This window comes from Pholcus phalangioides, unplaced genomic scaffold (assembly GCF_987345545.1).
Source record: "Pholcus phalangioides strain wild (caught in Gottingen) unplaced genomic scaffold, Ppha-v1.0 ptg000003l_1, whole genome shotgun sequence".
Classification (NCBI taxonomy): domain Eukaryota; kingdom Metazoa; phylum Arthropoda; class Arachnida; order Araneae; family Pholcidae; genus Pholcus; species Pholcus phalangioides.
Window position 1 is genome coordinate 39,040,288 of NW_028301596.1, and position 20,459 is coordinate 39,060,746.

The window sequence follows — 20,459 nt, forward strand, 5'->3', positions numbered from 1 at the left end:
TCAATAGTTAATGTATGAAAAAATCGGAAAAACCAAAATTAAAGGAATATCCCTTCATTTCGGGACACAATTGGTCCGTCAAACATTTCAGTCATTCCGACTACTGGTCGTTGAGTTCAGAAACGCTGTCATATGTCGATTTGGTTTGGCGGAATTAAGACGCCCTTATGTACGTTTTTACAGGGGCTCTAGTCAGAACCAATCAGGGTCATGATATGCCGATAGTTTCCAAAATATAGAGAATATGCAATATTTAATTATAATTTCATTTTTTCTCAAAATTTTTCAATAATTTTATAGTTAAGAAGACACTAGACGTATAAAATAGCTCAAAGAATATTTTATTCATTTTCCTTTGTCTCGCACTGTTTCAAGTAATGCAGATATAATGTTAGTGCTAAGATATATAATAATAGAACATATACACATATTTTCGAACTTTCAATATATCGGGTATAGATTTTTAAACAAAAAAAAAAAATATATACTAATTTGCACAAAAAGCAACAATCAATAGTATTTACGCTGAGTACATCAAGCACAATTAGATTGCACGATCATGGGTATCGGGGAAAATACTCATTACATGCCCATTAATTAATAATTTGATTTTTTTTGAAGGTCCTAAGCTGTTCTTGCTATGCTTTCGATGCACAGTAGCACATAGCCAATCTGTAAAAAAGACAAAAATATACATAGTCATTAGATGGATATTACGTATGTTCAGGATTAAGGTGAGATTATCATCGAATTTCAATTATTAAATGTTAACATTCGCTTCCAGAAACATCTGGTTCTGTCCTTGGTTCCCCTCAGAAGTATACCGAGTTTACCTACAGTATTTCCTCCATCCTTCCCAAGGAAGGTAATACCTTAATCCTTTCTGGACGGATGGATTCTCCTAATCCGATTTGTATATATTGGGTTATCTTAGGTTTGACGGTTCCAGTGTAAAGGATATTCGGTTCCATGTTTCTGTTCTCGAACACAGCCAGTAGAAATACAGCTAAAAATAGAACTCAATGCCTGGTTTTTCTGGCTTTCTTTGAATAAGTTAGAACCAGGTCTCGAAATAATCCTATTGACTGCAGATAAGATTATCTCTGGTGAGATTCCCGGATGGTGGATTTTTTTTTTTAAACATGGGAAGAGAAAAACGCTTGCTTGAAAGTAAAGATCCTAAAATGTCATGATTGATAATTTTTGAAAATAAAAATCAAAGTTTTGTACAGGCTGATTACAAAGTCATGGTACAAACTTCAGAGCTTTGTATCATGCTCTCTTAGTGTTCTTTGAAAAAAGAACATTTTTGCCAAAGAAACAGACATAAACATAAGTTTCATATTCAGGCTCCAGAGGCCTATTTAGGAACTATTTGATGCTTTATAACAGTTCTTGACGATCTAGTGGTACTCGTGCCTTCTAGGGGTTCAGGGTACGTGAAAATTAAGCAATGACAGGAGAAAAATTATAAATAATAATAATAATAATGTGAGGTGGTAATTATTTTAGAATATTGATTGGTACCCATTGGGACCCACACAATCTTTTTATCCTTATTTTGGTGGGTCATATTTTACTTACCCAAAGTTACCTCTGCTTTATCTGGAGCAGAAAAAAAAAATCTGAGTTAATTTTTTGGAAGTCGTATTAATTACTATTTTGGGAGCTGAATACGAAGTGAATCATTACTTCGTATGCCGTACTAATTGAGCTAAAAAATGGAACTTTATGCAAGGAAAATCATTACTTAATGTGCCGCATTGATTACTTTTATTGAGAGCTGTATACAAGGTGAATCATTACTTGATATGCTAATTAATTTTTTTGAAAGCTATATACAAGGTTAATCATTACTTCGAGTACGGTACAGTGATCATTCCTTTTTCAGAGCTCTTTACATAGCGCGCGGTCAGTGTCGTATCAATTACTTTAATGAGAGCTGTATACTAAAGAGAATCATTACTTAGAGTGACGTATTAATTATTTTATTAAGAGCTCTGTATACAAGACGAATCAATGCCTCTACTGGGGTATAAATTACTTTTTGCGGAGCTAAATACCAAGGTGAATCATTACTTCGCTTCTCGAGTACAGTATTAATTCGAGCTATTTATATGGTGAGTTATTGCTTCGACTGTGGTGTTAATTATTATTTTTGTGGGAGCTGTATATAAGGCCTCGAGTGCCGTATAGATTGCTTTTTCGAGAGCTGAGCACATTGAAGGTAAATAATTTGTTTTAGTGAAGCATTCGTTTTTTTTTGTTTTTTTTTGAGACCTGTATACAAGGTTGACCATCGCTTCGAGTGCCGTATTGATTGCATTCATGCAGTTTCTGACAAAAAAATGTTATTTCGATTCGCTCTAATCAACTGTTAAAAATTGTATTATGAAATCGGAATCACCCTGTGGATACGAAGAACTATAGAGAAGGTACTCTTTAAGGATTTGGTGCTGGTGGTCGTGTCAAGCAACTCGAGAACAGAGAATTGTACCATTCATAATAGCAATCATCAAATAGCCGCACCTACCGCCAACTGGACCCAATAGAGCTTATTACAATAATATCGACAATGAAAAAAAAAACCTATTGAGAAAAATTATTCACGACTTGTCGCGTACGGACGGGTATCCTCCTCTTCAGCACACCCTCATCGCACGACAAATCGGGTACAACCGAATACAAAACCGAAACGGTACGCTGAACAAATAATCGCTTGTATATGTCCGTAACCGGATAGTAAGTATCGCCACGACAACAACAACATCATATCGATTAAGCAAAATAGAGCATAGTTCCTAGGACAGAACGGGTGCCGGGTATTTTGAAGTACTAGTATCTTTCAACGTATGGCTTTCGTATCTAAAAAACTTCCTGTCAGATGAATTATCGATCCGTTCAGCCTTAGAAGTATCGACGAAAATATATAACAACACATTTTTTTGTAATATTTTGAAGAAAAAAAAGCCATTTTCCTCAGAATCAAGCAAAGGCTGTCCCATAAATAATTTAAAAATTCATATAAAGGTGAAGGAATTTGTTTATTTGTGAATTCCGTTTGCGAAGTTATTCTCATGACGGGGGAATTTTTTGATAGGGAACAATTTAGTTCAAATTTTTTCTTGTTAGCAAGTTCTTTAAGAAAAAAAATCACTGAAAGTTCTGTAAAGAAGAAAATTGTTATTTTTTTATAATTTTGCTACATATTTCGTATTCCATAAATAACGAATAAGATTTTTGAATTAATTACATGTTTGCAAACAAGTTAATTATAAAATTTAATCGGTAGTTTTTTAAATAGGGAAATATCTCAGTCATAATTAAACAATATACATACGTTCATAAATAGTTTCATAAAAATTTAAGGAATTCATATATATTTGCATGCGGTTTCTGCGAAAAACTTGTTCTTACGAACAGGGATTTTTGTTTTGGCACAGAATAAGAAATTAGTGCATATTTTCGCCGTTACAGGGTGCTACAAGAAAGCAAGCCACTGGAAACATACGAATCAGAGTCCTATAAAATTCAGGGGTGCACGATTAACAGCTTAACTCCTGAATTTTCCTGTTACTGGAACTAACATAACAATTCCTTTAATTTTTACGAATTTTTGAACTATTTACGATTTTATGGGACACACTGTATTCGAAAAATACCGATATATTTTTTCACTCTTCAATTTTTTTATCAGTATCATCAATTTTTATAACATCGATAATATTTCCAGGACAAAAATTTGTTACGAATAATAAAAAAAATTCCATTTCGTACATAATCGATATAAATTTACATGAATTTTTTATAATATGTAGTAAAATTATAATCATTCTTGAAAGTTTAATTAAGAATTCCAAAATAGAATTATGTAATCTAAGTGAATAATTCTGTATAGCCTTAAAAAAGTTATGTAGCTTTTAAAAATGCAAAATTTTACTGAGACCTATCGGCTACGATTTTTAGTGGAGCAAACGCACCACTTTTAACAGGCTCCTGTATTGATTTCAAAGTAAATTCATAAATACGTATAACACACAAGCCATGGGAAAAGTCATGCGTTGGAACAGATCCGCCGCTGGGGGGTGTGCGACTGGTGCGTTCGCACCGGGCGTCGCGTTTTGGTAAAAGTCCCACATTTACGGTAATAGTAATTTCTTTCATAAATTCAAAATCAAAAGAAGATAAAAGAAGCGAAGAAGAAGATAAAATGAAAAAACCAATAAAAAATTTATAACAATAAAATTAAAACAACTTTAAATTTATTTATTTTTATAATTTCCATTTATGATAAAAATACTGGAAAAAATTATTACTTTAAAAATTATTGTTTTTAAATATTCCGTGGCTTCAATTTCTATTATACAGCATGTATAATAGATGGTAATGTATATATAATACTTTATAATCGTTGAAGAGGAGGGAAAATAAGGAAGGTATATTATGAGTATTATAAGAAGCGTATCTGAAGGTCGTGGGTAAATTTCGGCAATGATCTGACCTGTCACCATGGCTCCTAGAGCCACTCACTGGGGTTTTTGTCCCCCTTCAACTTCACTCTGTTAACTCCTTCTCATGTGCATGTGTGGAAAGATATCCATGTAAAAGTCTCCCGTCAAACCACATACTCTTTCTTCTGCATCAGAAAGAATAGCAGCCAAAAAAAAGTACATAGAAGGACCTGCCATTTTTTTTGGCCTCTTTTTTGTGTCTTTTTACCTCGATGAAAAATGAACCGAGTGAGTGACACGAGGGACATGTACCTTCAAGTGTGCAGTTCTGTGGTGAAGGGAAGCATGCATGCACATTGTTGGAATAGATACATTGTTATATTGTAATACTTACTATGTATTGGATGGATGGATACGTTGGGGTAAGAACGGATAGGTACGGTTCGATTTACTGGTGGGAGCAAAACCTTGCTCTATTATAATCATCGATGGTTGAAAATACTCGTCTCGAGGTCAAAGACACATCCAGATAGATACTGTCATCTGATGAATACGATGGATGACTGAAGGATCGATACATCCAGAATAATACGCACCGGAAACTGTATTTTCTAAATATAGTACATTTTTTGGTTTGTATCATTTGTTGGATTGAATTCAATAGTCGGATGACTGGAATTGTTCCGAATTCTTCGATATTGAACAATCTCTATTACGTATTCACTGTGAAATTATCAAATAATTTTAATTCGTTAAATAAATTTAAACTAATTTTAACCCTTTAATTTCGGCAAGCATAAAAACATCCAGGAGAGAAAATTTTGAGGGTGTTATATATTAATTAAATGTAGTACCCAAATGTCAATTAATGACAACAAAAAACATTTGTGTTACTATTTAAGAAAATATGAGGTGTTTTTGAATTTTAAAAGCAACACACAAAAAATAGTGTATCACCGTATTTATATGATTTACATGGATTTCAACGATACCAAAATGTCATTTATTTGCTTGTCAACTATAATTACTGAAGAATTCGAAGCCATATCTCACCTCCTCCTTCGGTGCCGTCTTAACGTATAGGCTCACCCGTGAATTGTCCGCGATCGGGGGGGGGGGGGTCTCACAAAAATTGGAATTATTTGAAATTTACGAGAATTTGCCGGCCTGTGGGTTCCTATGGTGCTTTTAAGTTGGTCTGTCCTCCACACATGGCATTTCGCTTCAAAATGCAAAGGTCAAAAATCGTTCTTATTTGGCTTGTCAAGAAATAGGAAACGTACCTTTGAGCTAATTCTACTGGTAATTATAAAAACTTCATGAATAACTGACAGGTAAAAATTGAATGTCCAAGAGGGTAGTAGTGAAATTTGCATTTCTGGGCCGTAGAAGCTTCTATGGGAGACATGAGAAACAACTTACTCAAGAGTTGCTTAAAAGCATCAATGGCGAAACTCACTCAAAATATAAAATGTCTTTACTTGAAAAATATAAGAAACTCATGTTGTGCTTGAGAGTAACATTGCCAAAGAAAGGGATACTTTCATTTATGCATGCATTTCCCATGCTTTAATTAGAACGGCTCTGGTGGGCTCCTCTGGTCTCAGATGCATAGAGATCTATGATATGACATCATTGGAGCTACTTAACATCACTTCACCTGGGGATAAATGATGATGTTGAGACAACCCTGTGTATGCACCATTATAATGGCAGCTGTATTGCAGATTAAAAATCACCTAAAAATATTAAAGGAAATTCTAAATACTGTATAATGAAAGAAACTTTCGTGTTTGAGATCCCCGAAATATTTGCCACACTAGTTATCGTAAGTTCGGCCAGAGAGAGATACCGTATTTAGTAATAAATATTTACTGATCGGTCTACTGCAATACGGTCGTGCATCACAGCTGTTTGAATTGTCACCAAAGTGCCGCGAGTATAAATCAGGTGTACCGTAAGATATATTTAATACTTTATATTTCGTTTCCAAGTCTGTCGCTAATGTAGGTGTTTCGAAATTCAGAGCAATAAAGTATAAAATTTTTGTAACAGGAAAATGACTTCAAAGGTATTGCAATTAGCATTAACCATAGAGTTGTGGAGGTTCCCGTGATTATTTATGTATCTTGATTTCTCATGCTCAGAGGGAAAGATTTCGTTCCGCGGCTATACACAATAACAGTAGCTTTTAGCTGAATTGATGTGGATGTTCAATTTCAAAAAAAAGGTTGAGAACTGCTGGCCTAAAAGATTTTCGGAAGAATACGGAACGTCAAATCTGCTAAGATTACCAATACCCGAGTCACTGAGACGGGATTATGGTCTGTTTGCCAAACGCCAAACCAATCACATGGTGAGATATGCGCAATTCACACACACCTACACAATCGTATAATAGTTCCATAGGAAATATTATAAACGCACGCGCGTAACAATAATATGATTCCCACCAATGAAAATTCAAATTTGACCAAAACTATGAAAACTTGAATTTCTTGAAAAATTCAAATGAAAAAAGAACCTAATTAATTTCTAAAGCACATGAGCTTCCTATGGTGGGAAAATCTCGTGACAATAATTTTTTTTTTATCCGAGGGAAACCATAAGAAAACCACGGAAATTTAAAGGGAAATACAGAACAATCCTACAACAAAATACGCATTTTTTCCCCAATACAGTACAACCCGCAGGAAACGAAAAACACGCATAAAAAAGGGTCCTGTATACACGTATGGGAGTAAAAAAAAAGTGACACCAGGGTGGTGAGATTGGACACAAACTAGGTAGGTTCACATTTCAGGAAGCATCGTAGCGTATTTGGCAGAAAATTGGATTATATGCTTGTCAGCAAATAGAGGTCAAAGGCTATAAATGCCTAGGCTGTCTCTCTCTTCTCCCCTCATTTCATGTATGAATTGAAAGAATAATTTTTTTTTACCTTTTTCCAACTCCTCGACGTACGTTCGTACGCAAGAGACGGGATCAAGAGAGATTCTCTTTGGCTGGAACTTCTGCAAGGTCCATACTGACATTGGTGAGAAAGAGAGAGAAAAAAAAAATGAAACGTTTTTCTTTGAATGGTCTTCAATGGAAAGGAACTGTAGCTATTTTGTGCGGAAAGGGTGGATGATGGACCCCGTGTTGACAGGTTGGAGTTCGATCAGGCTACTTACTGACATGGTCATTGGAGAGTGGCGTAGAATCGAACGGCGTGCCGAATTCATATTTGCGAACTCAACTGACCATTGTTATCACGTATACTGAATAATTGTCTGTTGCTAAAATGGAATTGAAAAACCAACGGTTTCTTTTTTGATCAATGTTCGAGGCAAAATTTTGAAATACAGTCGAATCCCGTTATAACGAACGTCAAGAGACCAGATTAATCGCTTCGTTAAAACGAAGTTTCGTTATAAAGGAATTCCAGGTTTCCTAGCATTGTTCCTATGTAAGCTTATTTGGGGGATTAGGAAAGTGTTCGTTAAATCGAGATTTTCGCTATAACGGTATTTGTTAAAACGAGATTCGACTGTAGTAATTGAGGATGTTAAAATGAAGATTTTTGACTGTCCTTAAGCATTGTTGCCTTAAAAAATATTTTATTTTGAAACAGAAGCGTGAGGAATCAAAAAATGAGGATTCTAAATGGATTTTAATCAATACTTGAATTAACCAGGGTTTTTTTACCAATATTTGAGACGGAAATGGTTTTGCAAGTTTAAGAGCAACAGTTTGTTGAAGATTTTAGGGCAATTATGATATTTCTGGTGACAATGGAAGATCATTGGAAAAATCAATAGTTTCAGTCAGAATTAAACAAAAGTATTTCTGATTAATATTCAAAATAATTGTTTATTGTGGATATTTTTCAATATTTGAGACAGGGTGCTCAAATGTTCAGAGAGTGCGGTTTACTTCAGTTGCTTTTAGCTCATTTCGAGCCTACGAGGAATTGTGCAATTGCTCACGAGAAGCAATGAGATCGAGCGTTTCAGAATCGGGAAAAAATAAATTTTTACCTAAAATTAGCAATTTAGGATCAAAATTTTTTCCGGAACCAACTAACGTTGGTTTGTTCATTTTGACTAATTCCATATTTTTTTAATTGATTAATATTCATACTAGATTTAGAGCTGCGGGCCACATTTAAAAACATTCGTCCCACGGACCGAATTGAATTGATGTTAAATAAAAATTAGTTTTAATCAATATTTAAGATGATAATTTTTCTAATCAATAATACGTTAAACATCGTTTCTGACCGATATTTTAAGATGAGATGAATTTCGATCGATCTGTAAGTCGGTTACACTAATCATATAGAATGAATTTACACCGAGGAAGATTTTGAGGGTTTTCTAACTATATGAAATGCAAAATGTTTTTGAACAATTAACAAATGTTTTATATCTATTACATAAAAAGTAAAAAAGTAAAAAGATAAGCTTTTCCTTCAAACAACTAGGAAAATTTAGCAGCATATGTTTAGGCCTACAAATAGAAAATATTTTTTCCACTATTACAACAACATTTTCGAAATTATTATCGAATGGTTTTTTTTGTTTCTTTTTGGAACTACTTTAAAAATACTCTCTGCATTTTCTGAATAATTTCTAAGAAACAATCAGAGAAGGTGGTTCTTAAAGTAGCAACGTCTTACGGACAGTTCTCGAAGCCATAATAATTTGCACAATAAATGCTCGAAATACTAATAATTTTGATTACGCAAGGGTACACACTCAAGTAACAATGAAGTTTCAGAAAATCCTCTGAGCAACAATGACTTATGAACAATGAAATACAACCATTTCCAAAAGCATCAAAAATTAATTCATGTTCGTCGTGTTGATTTGCTTGAAAGAATGACGGATCATGACCTTATTTAGTCATGTGCATCATGTGCAGCTGCGGCAAAACCAAAGGGATGGAAATTTTTTTGAGAATATTTTAAAGGTTCACGACAGGAGCATACTAAACCCGAAATATTGACCATATGTAGTGATTTTCCTCAAACGTATATACGGCTAAAACATTCGTGTGCACAATTAGATCAATTTTCGCATTCAACCACACGTAAACATATTCAAAAATCGGACAATTCCAGAAAATTTTGGGCTATTTTTCTCCACGTCAAAAGCAAAAACTGGATAAACATCAATTTTAAGAAAGGACGCGGCACCACAGACAGGTCTTCGATCAATGTTCTGCGGTTAACGGCTCGAGATTCTACTTGAGCACATGGGAAAAAACGGACAAGAATACAGGTAATACGCGGAAAAAATAGAAAATATGTTATTTCAGGACACACATTCATCAGTGTAAAGTTGAAACGTAGTTCCGTTATTACTTTCCATACATAAGGGCTTGGCTCATCCTCGGGCGCATGTTCGAAGAAAAGAAGTAGAGGGAGTAGAAGATATATATTACAATGGCCCACGATGGTCATCGACCTACAAGATTTTGTGGAACCCTATCCTTCCCAAATTCGTAACATATGTTTCGTTGGGAATATACATATGGAAAGGGGTTGTTTTGGACTTTGACAAAAGAAAATTCTATTTACGTATCGGGAGTTGCCTTTATTTGTGTGGACTCCGCGGTGAGACTGAATTTGATTGAAGAGAAAGGGTTGGTTCCATATGCGTCAAAAAATATTTTTCCTTCCAGGAAATGCAAAAACCGGACATTGATGCTGGATGTGATAGAGTTTTTAAACACAATGCCATTAATGTTTTTTTAACAATGCTCGAAACAGAGTTGTTGTAGTAAAAATATTTTGCTTTGAAGGAAAATGTGTTTTAGGAATCAAAGTTGTGATTTATTTTGAAATAGTTTTTTTATGCTGGGAAAAGTGAGAAGTTAATGAGAAAAGACCAAATTTCAGTACAAAAAAAATTGAAAATTTTGAAAATTTTTCTGGGGAAAAACAAAATTGAATTATTGAGACTAAACTGAGCGAAAACAGATTGAATATTTGAAAAAAAAGACAATAATTTTGATTTGTTTTTCAAATATTTCTTTCACATCTGAATGGCAACAATCAAGATGCTGTGATTAATCACAAACGTAGAACATTCCTGATTATTAGAGAAAAGGAAAAAGAAATCAGTTTTTTTCACCCTGAAAAGTATGTTTGACACTGTTTTTTGTTTGAAATATTGAATTTCTTTGCATTGGTGAAGATATTGCCAAATGGTATAATTTAAGAGTACTGCACTTTTCATAAAATCACAAGTTAAATTTTTTTTATTATAAACAGGTGTTGTTCAGATTTCAAAAATATAAACTTTCAGCCCTCTGGGTCTAATGGGACAAGCATAGAGATAAAGCATAGTTCCCAAGGTTTTTGTTGCATCGCCCCCACTTCAGAAATATATCTTCTCTCATCACCCCCGACTGATGCGAATCCTTAGGATCCTATGTTATACTCGTAGCTTCTTCTATCACTCCTCCCCCCGGACCATTCCATAGCCCAGCATAATTTATAATATCAAACTTATGTGAAAATTTTAATTAAATTTTGAAGAATTTTTAAAGAGAAAATATTTTGATCAAGACAATTTCATTTGAGTTAACAAGCACATATTACTTTATTAAGCAAAAGTTATTTTCTTTGTTGAATTGAGAGGATTCTTTTATTTAGTTTTGAAATTTTTACTACGTTTGAATGAATTTTCAAACATGGCAATTTTTTAAAATTAATTCATGGACATTGGAAACACAAACTTTGTGTTGTGGTGTAATTAGGAGAATCGTTACGAAAGTTCCGATACAGTTGAACCCCGTTTTAACGAACACTCTTCTAATCTCCCACACAAGTTTCCGTAGGGACAATGCAAGAACCTGGAATTCCTTTATAACGAAATTTCGTTATAGTGAAGTGATTTCTCCGGTCTCTTAGAGTTCGTTATAACGGTATTCGACTGTATAGTATCTAATATTTAATAATTTTTACGAATTTTAATTCGAGAAAATTTTTCTCGAGTTCGGTTTCACGTTATTTAATACATTTTCTTTCAAAAATTACATTATAAGCGTAGTCGGATACCTTAAGTATTTCGTACGTACTTTTTTTTTTAAAGTGCTTGACTTTTCGGCATTTTTCTTTCAAGATGTTCATTCCTCGGCCTCTTCTACGACGGCTTCTTCTTCAGTTTCCTCTGACTCGGCCGGTAATTCGACCAATGCCATCAGAGAAAAGTTCACGTTCTCTGGATCACGTTCCATGAACTTCTTACAAGCTCCAACAGCGTCCTGCAAATACGATTTCAGAGAAATCAGTGGATAATGTAATTAAAGAAATAATATTAATTCTAGAAGCAATTTCTGTGTGCTAAAACTACCCTGGCCATCAGCGGGGTCACAACTGGGGGGGGGGGGGGATAGGTGCGTTTAGTTCCCTGGGTCCTAGACCAGAGGGGCCACCGAATACATCCTTTAACCAAGTTTTTCTCAACCAGGGGTACTCGTACTCCTGGTAAGGTTGCTTGGAAAGGTTTCAGAGAGTCTGTGGACTTGGATAAGAAAACCACTAACTTATTGTTTCTAACCCATTGTTAAATATTATTGAACGGATCCATAACCTTTATCTCATTGACGAGGAGGTCGCTGGCCTTTATCTTATTGCATTGTTAGAAAAATAGCATGGGTTCAGGATGGAGGAGTCCTGCGCAACCAACCTCCTTTGCTTCATTATGATCACGTGACTAAGGCTTTAGCTAAAAGCAAAAACGTCGATGTTGTTTATCTTGATTTCCAGAAGACATTCGATCGGGTCCAACACATCGAGCTTATATTACAGGAGAGAGCATAACGTCAGCGGTCTTCACCTTGGCAGTGCTGAGAACGGTGTCCCCCAACATTTTTTCGGAAGATCACGTGACTCGGTGAAAGCAAACACAATTCCCCCGTTATTTTCTTATGGCATCCTCAGGACTTTCAAACAATAAATGGAGGAAATAATTTCAGCATCGATGATACAGTTCCAGAATTAATGAAAGAGATAATTCCAGAATTAATGAAAGAAAATATTCTAGAATTAATGAAAGAGATAATTCCAGAATTAATGAAAGAAAATATTCTAGAATTAATGAAAGAGATAATTCCAGAATTAATGAAAGAAAATATTCTAGAATTAATGAAAGAAAATATTCTAAAATTAATGTAAGATATAATTTCAGCTTTGATAAAAGTGATAATTCCAAAATTAATGAAAGATATAGTTTCAGCATTAATGAAGGAGATAATTTCATCATTAATGAAGGAGATAATTTCATCATTAATGAAGGAGATAATTTCAGCATTAATGAAGGAGATAATTTCAGCAATAATGAAGGAGATAATTTCAGCAATAATGAAGGAGATAATTTCAGCATTAATGAAGGAGATAATAATAAAATTAATGGAAGATAATTTCAGAATGAAGGAAAGAGATAATTCCAGAATGAAGGAAAGAGATAATTCCAGAATGAAGGAAAGAGACAATTCCAGAATGAAGGAAAGATATAATTCCAGAATGAAGGAAAGAGATAATTTCAGAATGAAGGAAAGAGATAATTCCAGAATGAAGGAAAGAGATAATTCCAAAATTAATGAAAGCGATAATTTCAGAATGAAGGAAAGAGATAATTCCAGAATGAAGGAAAGAGATAATTCCAGAATGAAGGAAAGATATAATTCCAGAATGAAGGAAAGAGATAATTCCAGAATGAAGGAAAGAGATAATTCCAGAATGAAGGAAAGAGATAATTCCAGAATGAAGGAAAGAGATAATTCCAAAATTAATGAAAGCGATAATTTCAGAATGAAGGAAAGAGATAATTTTAAAATTAATGAATAAATTTTACAGGGCTGTCTGTAAGCATGAAAAAGAATGATTTTTTTTAATTTATCGTTGTTAAGATTTTTATTTTTAATCAAGAGGGGAGAGATATATTCAATTTTTTTTACATCACAGATAACAGGGACGTAACTAGGAGGGCAACTGTTTCGGCAGCAATTTTAGGTAGGAACAAAGAACATCGTGTTATCAAGTTATCGAATCTTAAAGTTGTGAGGCCGGCAAAATAATGTTTGCTCCGGGCGGCAAAAATCATAGTTACGGCTCTGACAGATTAGTACTTACGATTTCACTAAGATAAAATACACAGAGGGCAGATGATTTGGGGGGGATTGAAATGTTTGGACATTGGGCACATGCCCATTTCTCCATGTGAGAAACAGGCACTGATCGCGCCTAGATTATGAGCTCTTTGATTAAGGCTCCTCGTTTTAGTTGTTCAAAGTGATTACATGGTCTTTCCTTGGGTTTTGTCCAAGTGTGGAAAAATGACCAATAGTTTTGGTTATTGTGACTCAGGTCTGAAACCGGAAGGGGGGGGGGAGGTGACTACAAAATTTAGTGGGAGGCAGCAGTTTTAGATAGGAACAAAGAACGAAGAAGTTAGCAAAGATTTATTGACAGCTGAACCCAATGACTAGGGAGAAAAATTGCACGTGCGCCCAATGGCACATAAGGGCCGGAGACCGTAGCCTGGGATTTCGAAAGAAGTGTGGAAAAGACTTGTGGGCAAGAAAGAAGAAGAAGCTGGCATGTTGAAGTGGGAGAGCTTTGATAATTGTCTAATACACAATGTGTACAAAATATATATACAGCGCAGAATGTACAGAATTATCGAATTTTAAAGTTGTGGGGGCGGCAAAATAATGTTTGCCTCGGGTGCTGCAAAAATCCTAGTTACGGCCCTGTTGTGAGTACTACTACTACTAAACCGTGCAAACACTTTGTACACATTCCCCTACGGAATTTCTAACGAATTGGTACATGTCATTCATCAGTACAGATCCACGGGATCGCTTGATGAATTTGTTTCTCACATTTGTTATGCGCTATTTATCATGTTAAATAAACTTGTCGAAAAAAAAAAAGATATGATTTCAAGTCCATTTTGAAGGAGATTCAGTGAGATTTCTTCTGTGCCGCTTAAAGGGTTAAAAGAAATAAAACTGATCTACACTAGCCGGATTCGCAAACTTCCAAATTTCACTACTAGGGGCTAATTCTCATTTAGATCAGCCATGTCCGTTCAGCAGTAAATAGAATAAACACAGATTTTATTTTAGACCCTGTACATTTGATAGATCGATCAGTGAACTATAATGCCCTCCACAACGGCTACTACAATAGTTAGTTTTTCAATGAAGAACCTTTTAATATAAAAAGTGATCGATCACTATAGGAACGGTTTATACCCTGTTCAGTGAATCCTACGTGTCTAAAGATTTTATTGATAGACTTATTCCTTTGTATGATATTTGCATATTTTCGAAACAGCCATTGACCATTTATTAGAATTCATTACTTAGGAATTAAAAAACAAATAGAATTGAAGTATGAATTATTCATCAAGATAAGAGAGATGGATGGGAATTCATCAGCACTCAAACCTGTATATCAGATGAAGGAGGTGAAAAAAACATGGCTGAAAACTCACGATTTTCACGAATTAATTTTATTTCTCTTCTCTTCCGAGTTTCATTTGGTATAATGTAATACAATGCCGTCACGAAAAATATTTATTGAAAGCAAAAATAGATTTGTGCATTATACACATTAGAAAAAAAATATATTTTCCTTGATAGCTCGAGGAAAAAAGTCGTTGATTGAATCGTGACTGAAACTGCGACTATTACGGTAGGTACTCCTACGAATTTCACGGTTTCAATTAATAATGGAATTCATGGCCTTCGCTTCTTAATAAAAATTTATTTCTAATTCAGTTTTTTTTTGCATGAGTCAACATATTGAGAGTAGATATAGTTTTGATTTTTATTAATTAGTCATTAATTCGTAAATAACTAGCGATAATCAATCGGGTTTCGCTTCTGCGTTTCCTCATTGATTCATGATTATTTATAGATTGGTTTCTTGATGAAGAAACTACTCAATGAAAACGTGTTGAAAATTAGCAAAAGTCCGCTATCCTCAATTGCACAGAGTTCGCTGGAGAATTCTTATAGGCTAATGACGTCCGTCGCAGCGCCACCAAAGTGGTCAAGGAATAATAAAATTGTGATCCCTAACATTTCTTCAAAGCTGGTTAAAGAGGAGTGTAACTCTTTAACCAGCTCTGCATTTCTTACACACCACCTATCTAAGAATAATTCGCACGGGTAAGCGAGGCATTTTCTCAGGGCACCCGCAAAAAATAAAATGACACATTTGAGTAGAGTTGCCTAAAATTCCGTATTTCGAAGAAATGTCACGGTGTTCGTCCAGAGTTCATTTTTTTAGAGAAAGTATTAAAAAAAGAGGTTTCTCTCTCTCTCTCTCTCCGTACATTTCAAATCAAATCTATTCATTTGCCATCAATATTTGCATTTGGTGGCTCAGAGTGTTTTTTTTGTTTTTTTTTGCCATTGGTTACTATCAGAAGCAACGAAATGGTAATTTCTTTACGAGCAATTACGGAATTGGAATGTATTTAGACCATTCTTAAATCTCTCCCACTTCAACATGCCAGTTTCTCCACACTTTTTTCGAAATCCCTGGTTCCGGCTCTTATGTGCCACTGGGCGCAAGTGCAATTTTTCTCCCTAGTCATTGGATTCAGTCACCCATTTTTGTCAAATGGCTTGTACGTTGCATCGAGTTGATGGCTGTCTTCATGGGGAGAACGACGCGAGTGATTCGATACTTGCGAGCACGGGGCAAGGGGAGACACCACTATAAATCTCTGCTAACTTTTCCGACACAAGTAAGGTGCTTCGCATCAGTCCGGAGTTGCGAGCGGTTCTATCTATCCACAGAATCGGAAGAGTGTGGAGAAAATTTAGTTGTATTGATACCATCTAGAGCGGTTAAAACACATTAACCTATTCAGGTTACTTTTACTCAACTTTGATGTCATCAGCAGCAAACAGTTACACTTTGACCTTCCGTAAAGGTACACATTATTAGTGGAAGTAAAAAACAAAACAGAATTTTTAACTCGTCGTTTTCCAGCCCAACGAAACCGATTCCGAATACATAATTAGTAACCAATTAAACACTACAGTTATTTACAAATCTTTAAATGAAATTATATGTATTAAATCACTTTACTCAAAAATATAAATCAAAAAATTAACTTCAATTAAAGGATTGAATCTTAAAAATGTTGTCTCACCAACGTAGTGTTACGAGCTTCGAAAAATGAGAAAGGAGGAAACTCGCGCGGATGGTTTCTCTTCGGTCACTTTCAACATGTGCACAACAGATGGCGCCACAATTATTACCCATTCTGATCCGAAACTAACCACAACAATGATGTCTCCCGAATAAAAACAACTACATAATAATAATAATATATATTCTGGAAATTTCAACGGCTAATGCTGAATGGTAAAACACCACAAAGATTTGTTGCAAAGACAAAAATTTTGAAAAAAAAAGAAAACGAATTCTGGAAACCTGGAAAAGGAGGAAGAAAGGACGAATTTTCTGAAACGTAGGGGAACGCTTGAAATGACATCAAAAAGGAGTACGTCTCGAAACTCTTGACCAGTGATTCTCAACGTAGGCGTTAACGCAGCTACGGGGGCAGTAGAAGCTGCGGGTATAACATAGGATCCTATAGAGTAGCGGTTCTCAACCTTTCTTGACCCGCGGAGCCCTTTCCGGTATATAATTTCTATGGCGGAGCTCCGTGGGGGCGATGGAAAGTTCCAGGGGGGCGATAGAAGCTACGGGTATAACATAGGATCCTGTGGGTTAGATTGGATTGGGGGGGGGGGCGATGGGAGAAAAAAAAAATTCTAAAAAGAAGTGGGCAATGGGACGAAAAAGTTTGGGAAACTATGCTCTAGACCAACGATATATTCTGCCAATATAAATGCATAAGCAAAAAATTACAATTAGAAAATAGTAATCACCTTTTTCTGGCGCCAGGGCCGTAACTAGGATTTTTGCCGCCCGGGGCAAACATTATTTCCCGCCTACACAATTTTAAATTTCGATGATTTTGCAATGGTGTTCTTTGTTCCTACCTAAAACTTCCGCCTCCTAAACATTGCTGCCCGGGACAAGTTGCCCCCCCCCCCTGCACCCCTCTAGTCTATATCCAGGGCTACTTTTCACCCACTGGGGTGGCTTTGCTCCAATGTTGAAAAGAGAATTCAACGTTATCTATATAGCAATGAATATTTCCTAGCAGTTTCGATTCCGCGCAACAGGAGACGTTATCGGTCAATTCCTGTATTTGAGTTACTATTGCTACAAAACCACACATGCACCTCGTCCATATTTGTCTGCGGAATTTCTAACGAATTGGTACATGTTGGGATGTGTGTGTCCGTGTTGTGAAACTAACGTGAAGCTTGTATCTGTGTAATGTTTGTTATAGTGCTGCCATCTGCCGCGTATTTTTCGAACTATGAGCGAACCACAATACGTTTGAGTTACTGATGCAATCATCATTTTGTGACTGAAAATTTAAGTTTACCTTGAGAAAAGTTCCAGCTGTGAAATTGTGCAGTTCAAATATGTTACCAAAGTGTATCCAAAATGGAGGATGCATCACTAATTCAAATACATGATTTGACCGTGCATGCCTCCTGTCTAGTGGAATATAAATTGTTTGGAAATATTTATTAGAATAGCTGCACAAGATAACGTTGAATACTTTTTTCCGCATTGGTGCAAAGTCACCATTGTAGGAGCAAAGTTGCCCCGGATTATGGTAAATTCATTTCATGCAAGTATACTGCCAAGCACCGTTTGGAAACGGTGCAGTATGGCACCCTGAACAAGGAAATATCGGATGTGGGTGCAGAGATGCTTTATAATATTATATAGAACAATAAAATATACTACAATTGTTAATCAGAGCGTCATGGTATTTTCAGGTACTTTCTTTCTTTCAAACCGAGCACAACTCAGGTCTATAAGTCAAGTAAATGATTTTAGAAGTGAAGTGAGTGATTTCAGAAGTGAAGTGAGTGATTTCAGAAGTGAAGTGAGTGATGTGTTCTGACTGAATTACATTTGTAGTATTTGTAGACAAAGGTGCCAAGAACGTGATGTCTTATGGTCTTAGGGGCCTCTTCTCGCGAGGATACTGTAGTCTGACGACTAATACGAGACTCGGTATCCAGAGGACCGAACACATATTTCTATGGAGCTCCTCAACAGGTGGCTATTTGCGTATTGGCGATAAAATATCCAACGTGAAGGAGTGACTTGGCCGACTTGCATGCTAGTCTATTACGACAGTAGTTTCCAACAGGGTGCCCGGGAGCGACTGAAAATTTGCTATTTTATGTCTGAAGAATTAGAAAATTTTTGATGATAAATTTGGGTATTTCTCCTCGCCACTTTGAGGAAAATTAACATACATGAAATGAAAGTTGAGAACCACTACCTTATGAGAATAATAATAATAATAATAATAATAAAATACTAAAAATATTCATTATAGCGTGCATTGGAGTGAGTTAGAGGGGTCTGTGAACTTGAAGGAGAAAGCAATTTTGTTAGTGGTTTTACCTTATTATAAAGGGTGTCCTGTGTTCATGTGTAAATCCCAATACGGCCTTATCTCATCGACCGTTCTCCTGAGGAGAAAAAAAAAACATTTCCACACACACGTTTCTAAGTGCATTGCTCTCTGAGATATTTGAATTACAAAACGGATAAAAGCTGCAAGAACAGCATTAACTAACGGACAACGAGCTTCCACTCATTTACGCTGTTCTTTCCCATCATTTCTCCGATTTTCAAATTCATATCTCTCAGCGAATATAGCACTTGGAAACATGGAAATTTTTATTCGCCTCAGGAAAGACGGGGGAACAACTTTCTAATGGGGGAGGGCGTATAATAATTTAGATTTTTTTTTATGTTATGAAAACATAAACAAACATTGTATTTTCACTCTAGAAACTGCTACACAGTGATTTTTGAGCATATTTTGAGCATTTTTTAGGTTAGAACTATACCTCTACGACGAACGGTTGATGAGATAAAGACCGAATTAGGACTTACAGGACACCCTGTATACTGGATATTATTCTGTAAAGAGGATGGATGCTTATTTGTCTCCTATTTCAGTTTTTTTGAGAAAGACAATGTTGTAAGTCATCATTTACAAAATCCTCAATTAGCTTTATCAATTGAATATTAAAATCAGTTTACTTGAAGAAAACTCTCCGCTGATGTTGATCCATGATTCACAGGAAATTCTTTTCTCGCATCTATAACGGAACAATCAAAATGCAATAATAATGTATAATGTCCAGAGAGGTTGTGTAATAATATATTTTATATATTTTAATAATCTATAAATATTATTTAAGAATTCAACTGAATTTGAATACATGGAACACATTCTTTAACTAATGAAATGTATAATAAACCATTTACCCAGCTCATAAAGTTGTCCATCTATGTTTGAAAATGTTACAAAGTGGAGATTGATATCTTCATCTGGTTCTGGTGCCTGGAATGAAACGACAAATTTGAATTTACTAACCACTTTACGATCAAGGACGTAATATTGCGTCCAAACGCCAGCGGAATAAATTCAAACAAGCTCCCTGTTTTCTTTCCTCTCTCCTCATCCTAGCGAACCCGATGGAACAAAGTTGTTCTCTTTGCGTCTGTTTATTTCCGTACTCCTATTAGTGATTTTTCTTCCAAATCTCATGTATCCTTCTACTATATACATACAAGAGTGAAAGAAAACAGGTAGGGGCGTGGGTGAAAAAAGAGAAATCTCTACATCGTACCTACTCTCTACTTCTTTTCCTTCTATTTTTTTCTTTTTTTTCTAAGGTGCGGCTATGTTAGGACAAGGTTACCATATTTATCCCCGATTCACCAAATAAAGATCATCCGAATTTCTTGCCTATAGCTTGTAAGTGAAGGAGTTAATCTCTCTCTCTCTCTCTCCTAAAGTTTTTATAGAAATTTTTTTCAGAATCGAAATTTCAAAGAAAGCCCCCCCACCCCCACACAAAGCCAATAAT

At 35.4% G+C, this 20,459-nt stretch overlaps 1 protein-coding gene across 1 annotated transcript in view; it reads right to left on the bottom strand.

The window, feature by feature from the left end:
- Positions 1-324: 324 nt before the first annotated feature.
- Positions 325-20,459, bottom strand: part of LOC149088517 (ubiquitin carboxyl-terminal hydrolase isozyme L3-like) — a 37,486-nt gene continuing 17,351 nt past the window's right edge. Inside the window, exons 6-9 of the mRNA XM_089252071.1 lie at positions 19,855-19,930; positions 19,627-19,685; positions 11,523-11,708; positions 325-672 (exon numbers count right to left, since the gene is read on the bottom strand). Coding sequence (XP_089108197.1) covers positions 11,571-11,708; positions 19,627-19,685; positions 19,855-19,930 — 273 coding nt within the window. The 3' untranslated portion in view covers positions 325-672; positions 11,523-11,570. The remainder of the gene's footprint in view (positions 673-11,522; positions 11,709-19,626; positions 19,686-19,854; positions 19,931-20,459) is intronic.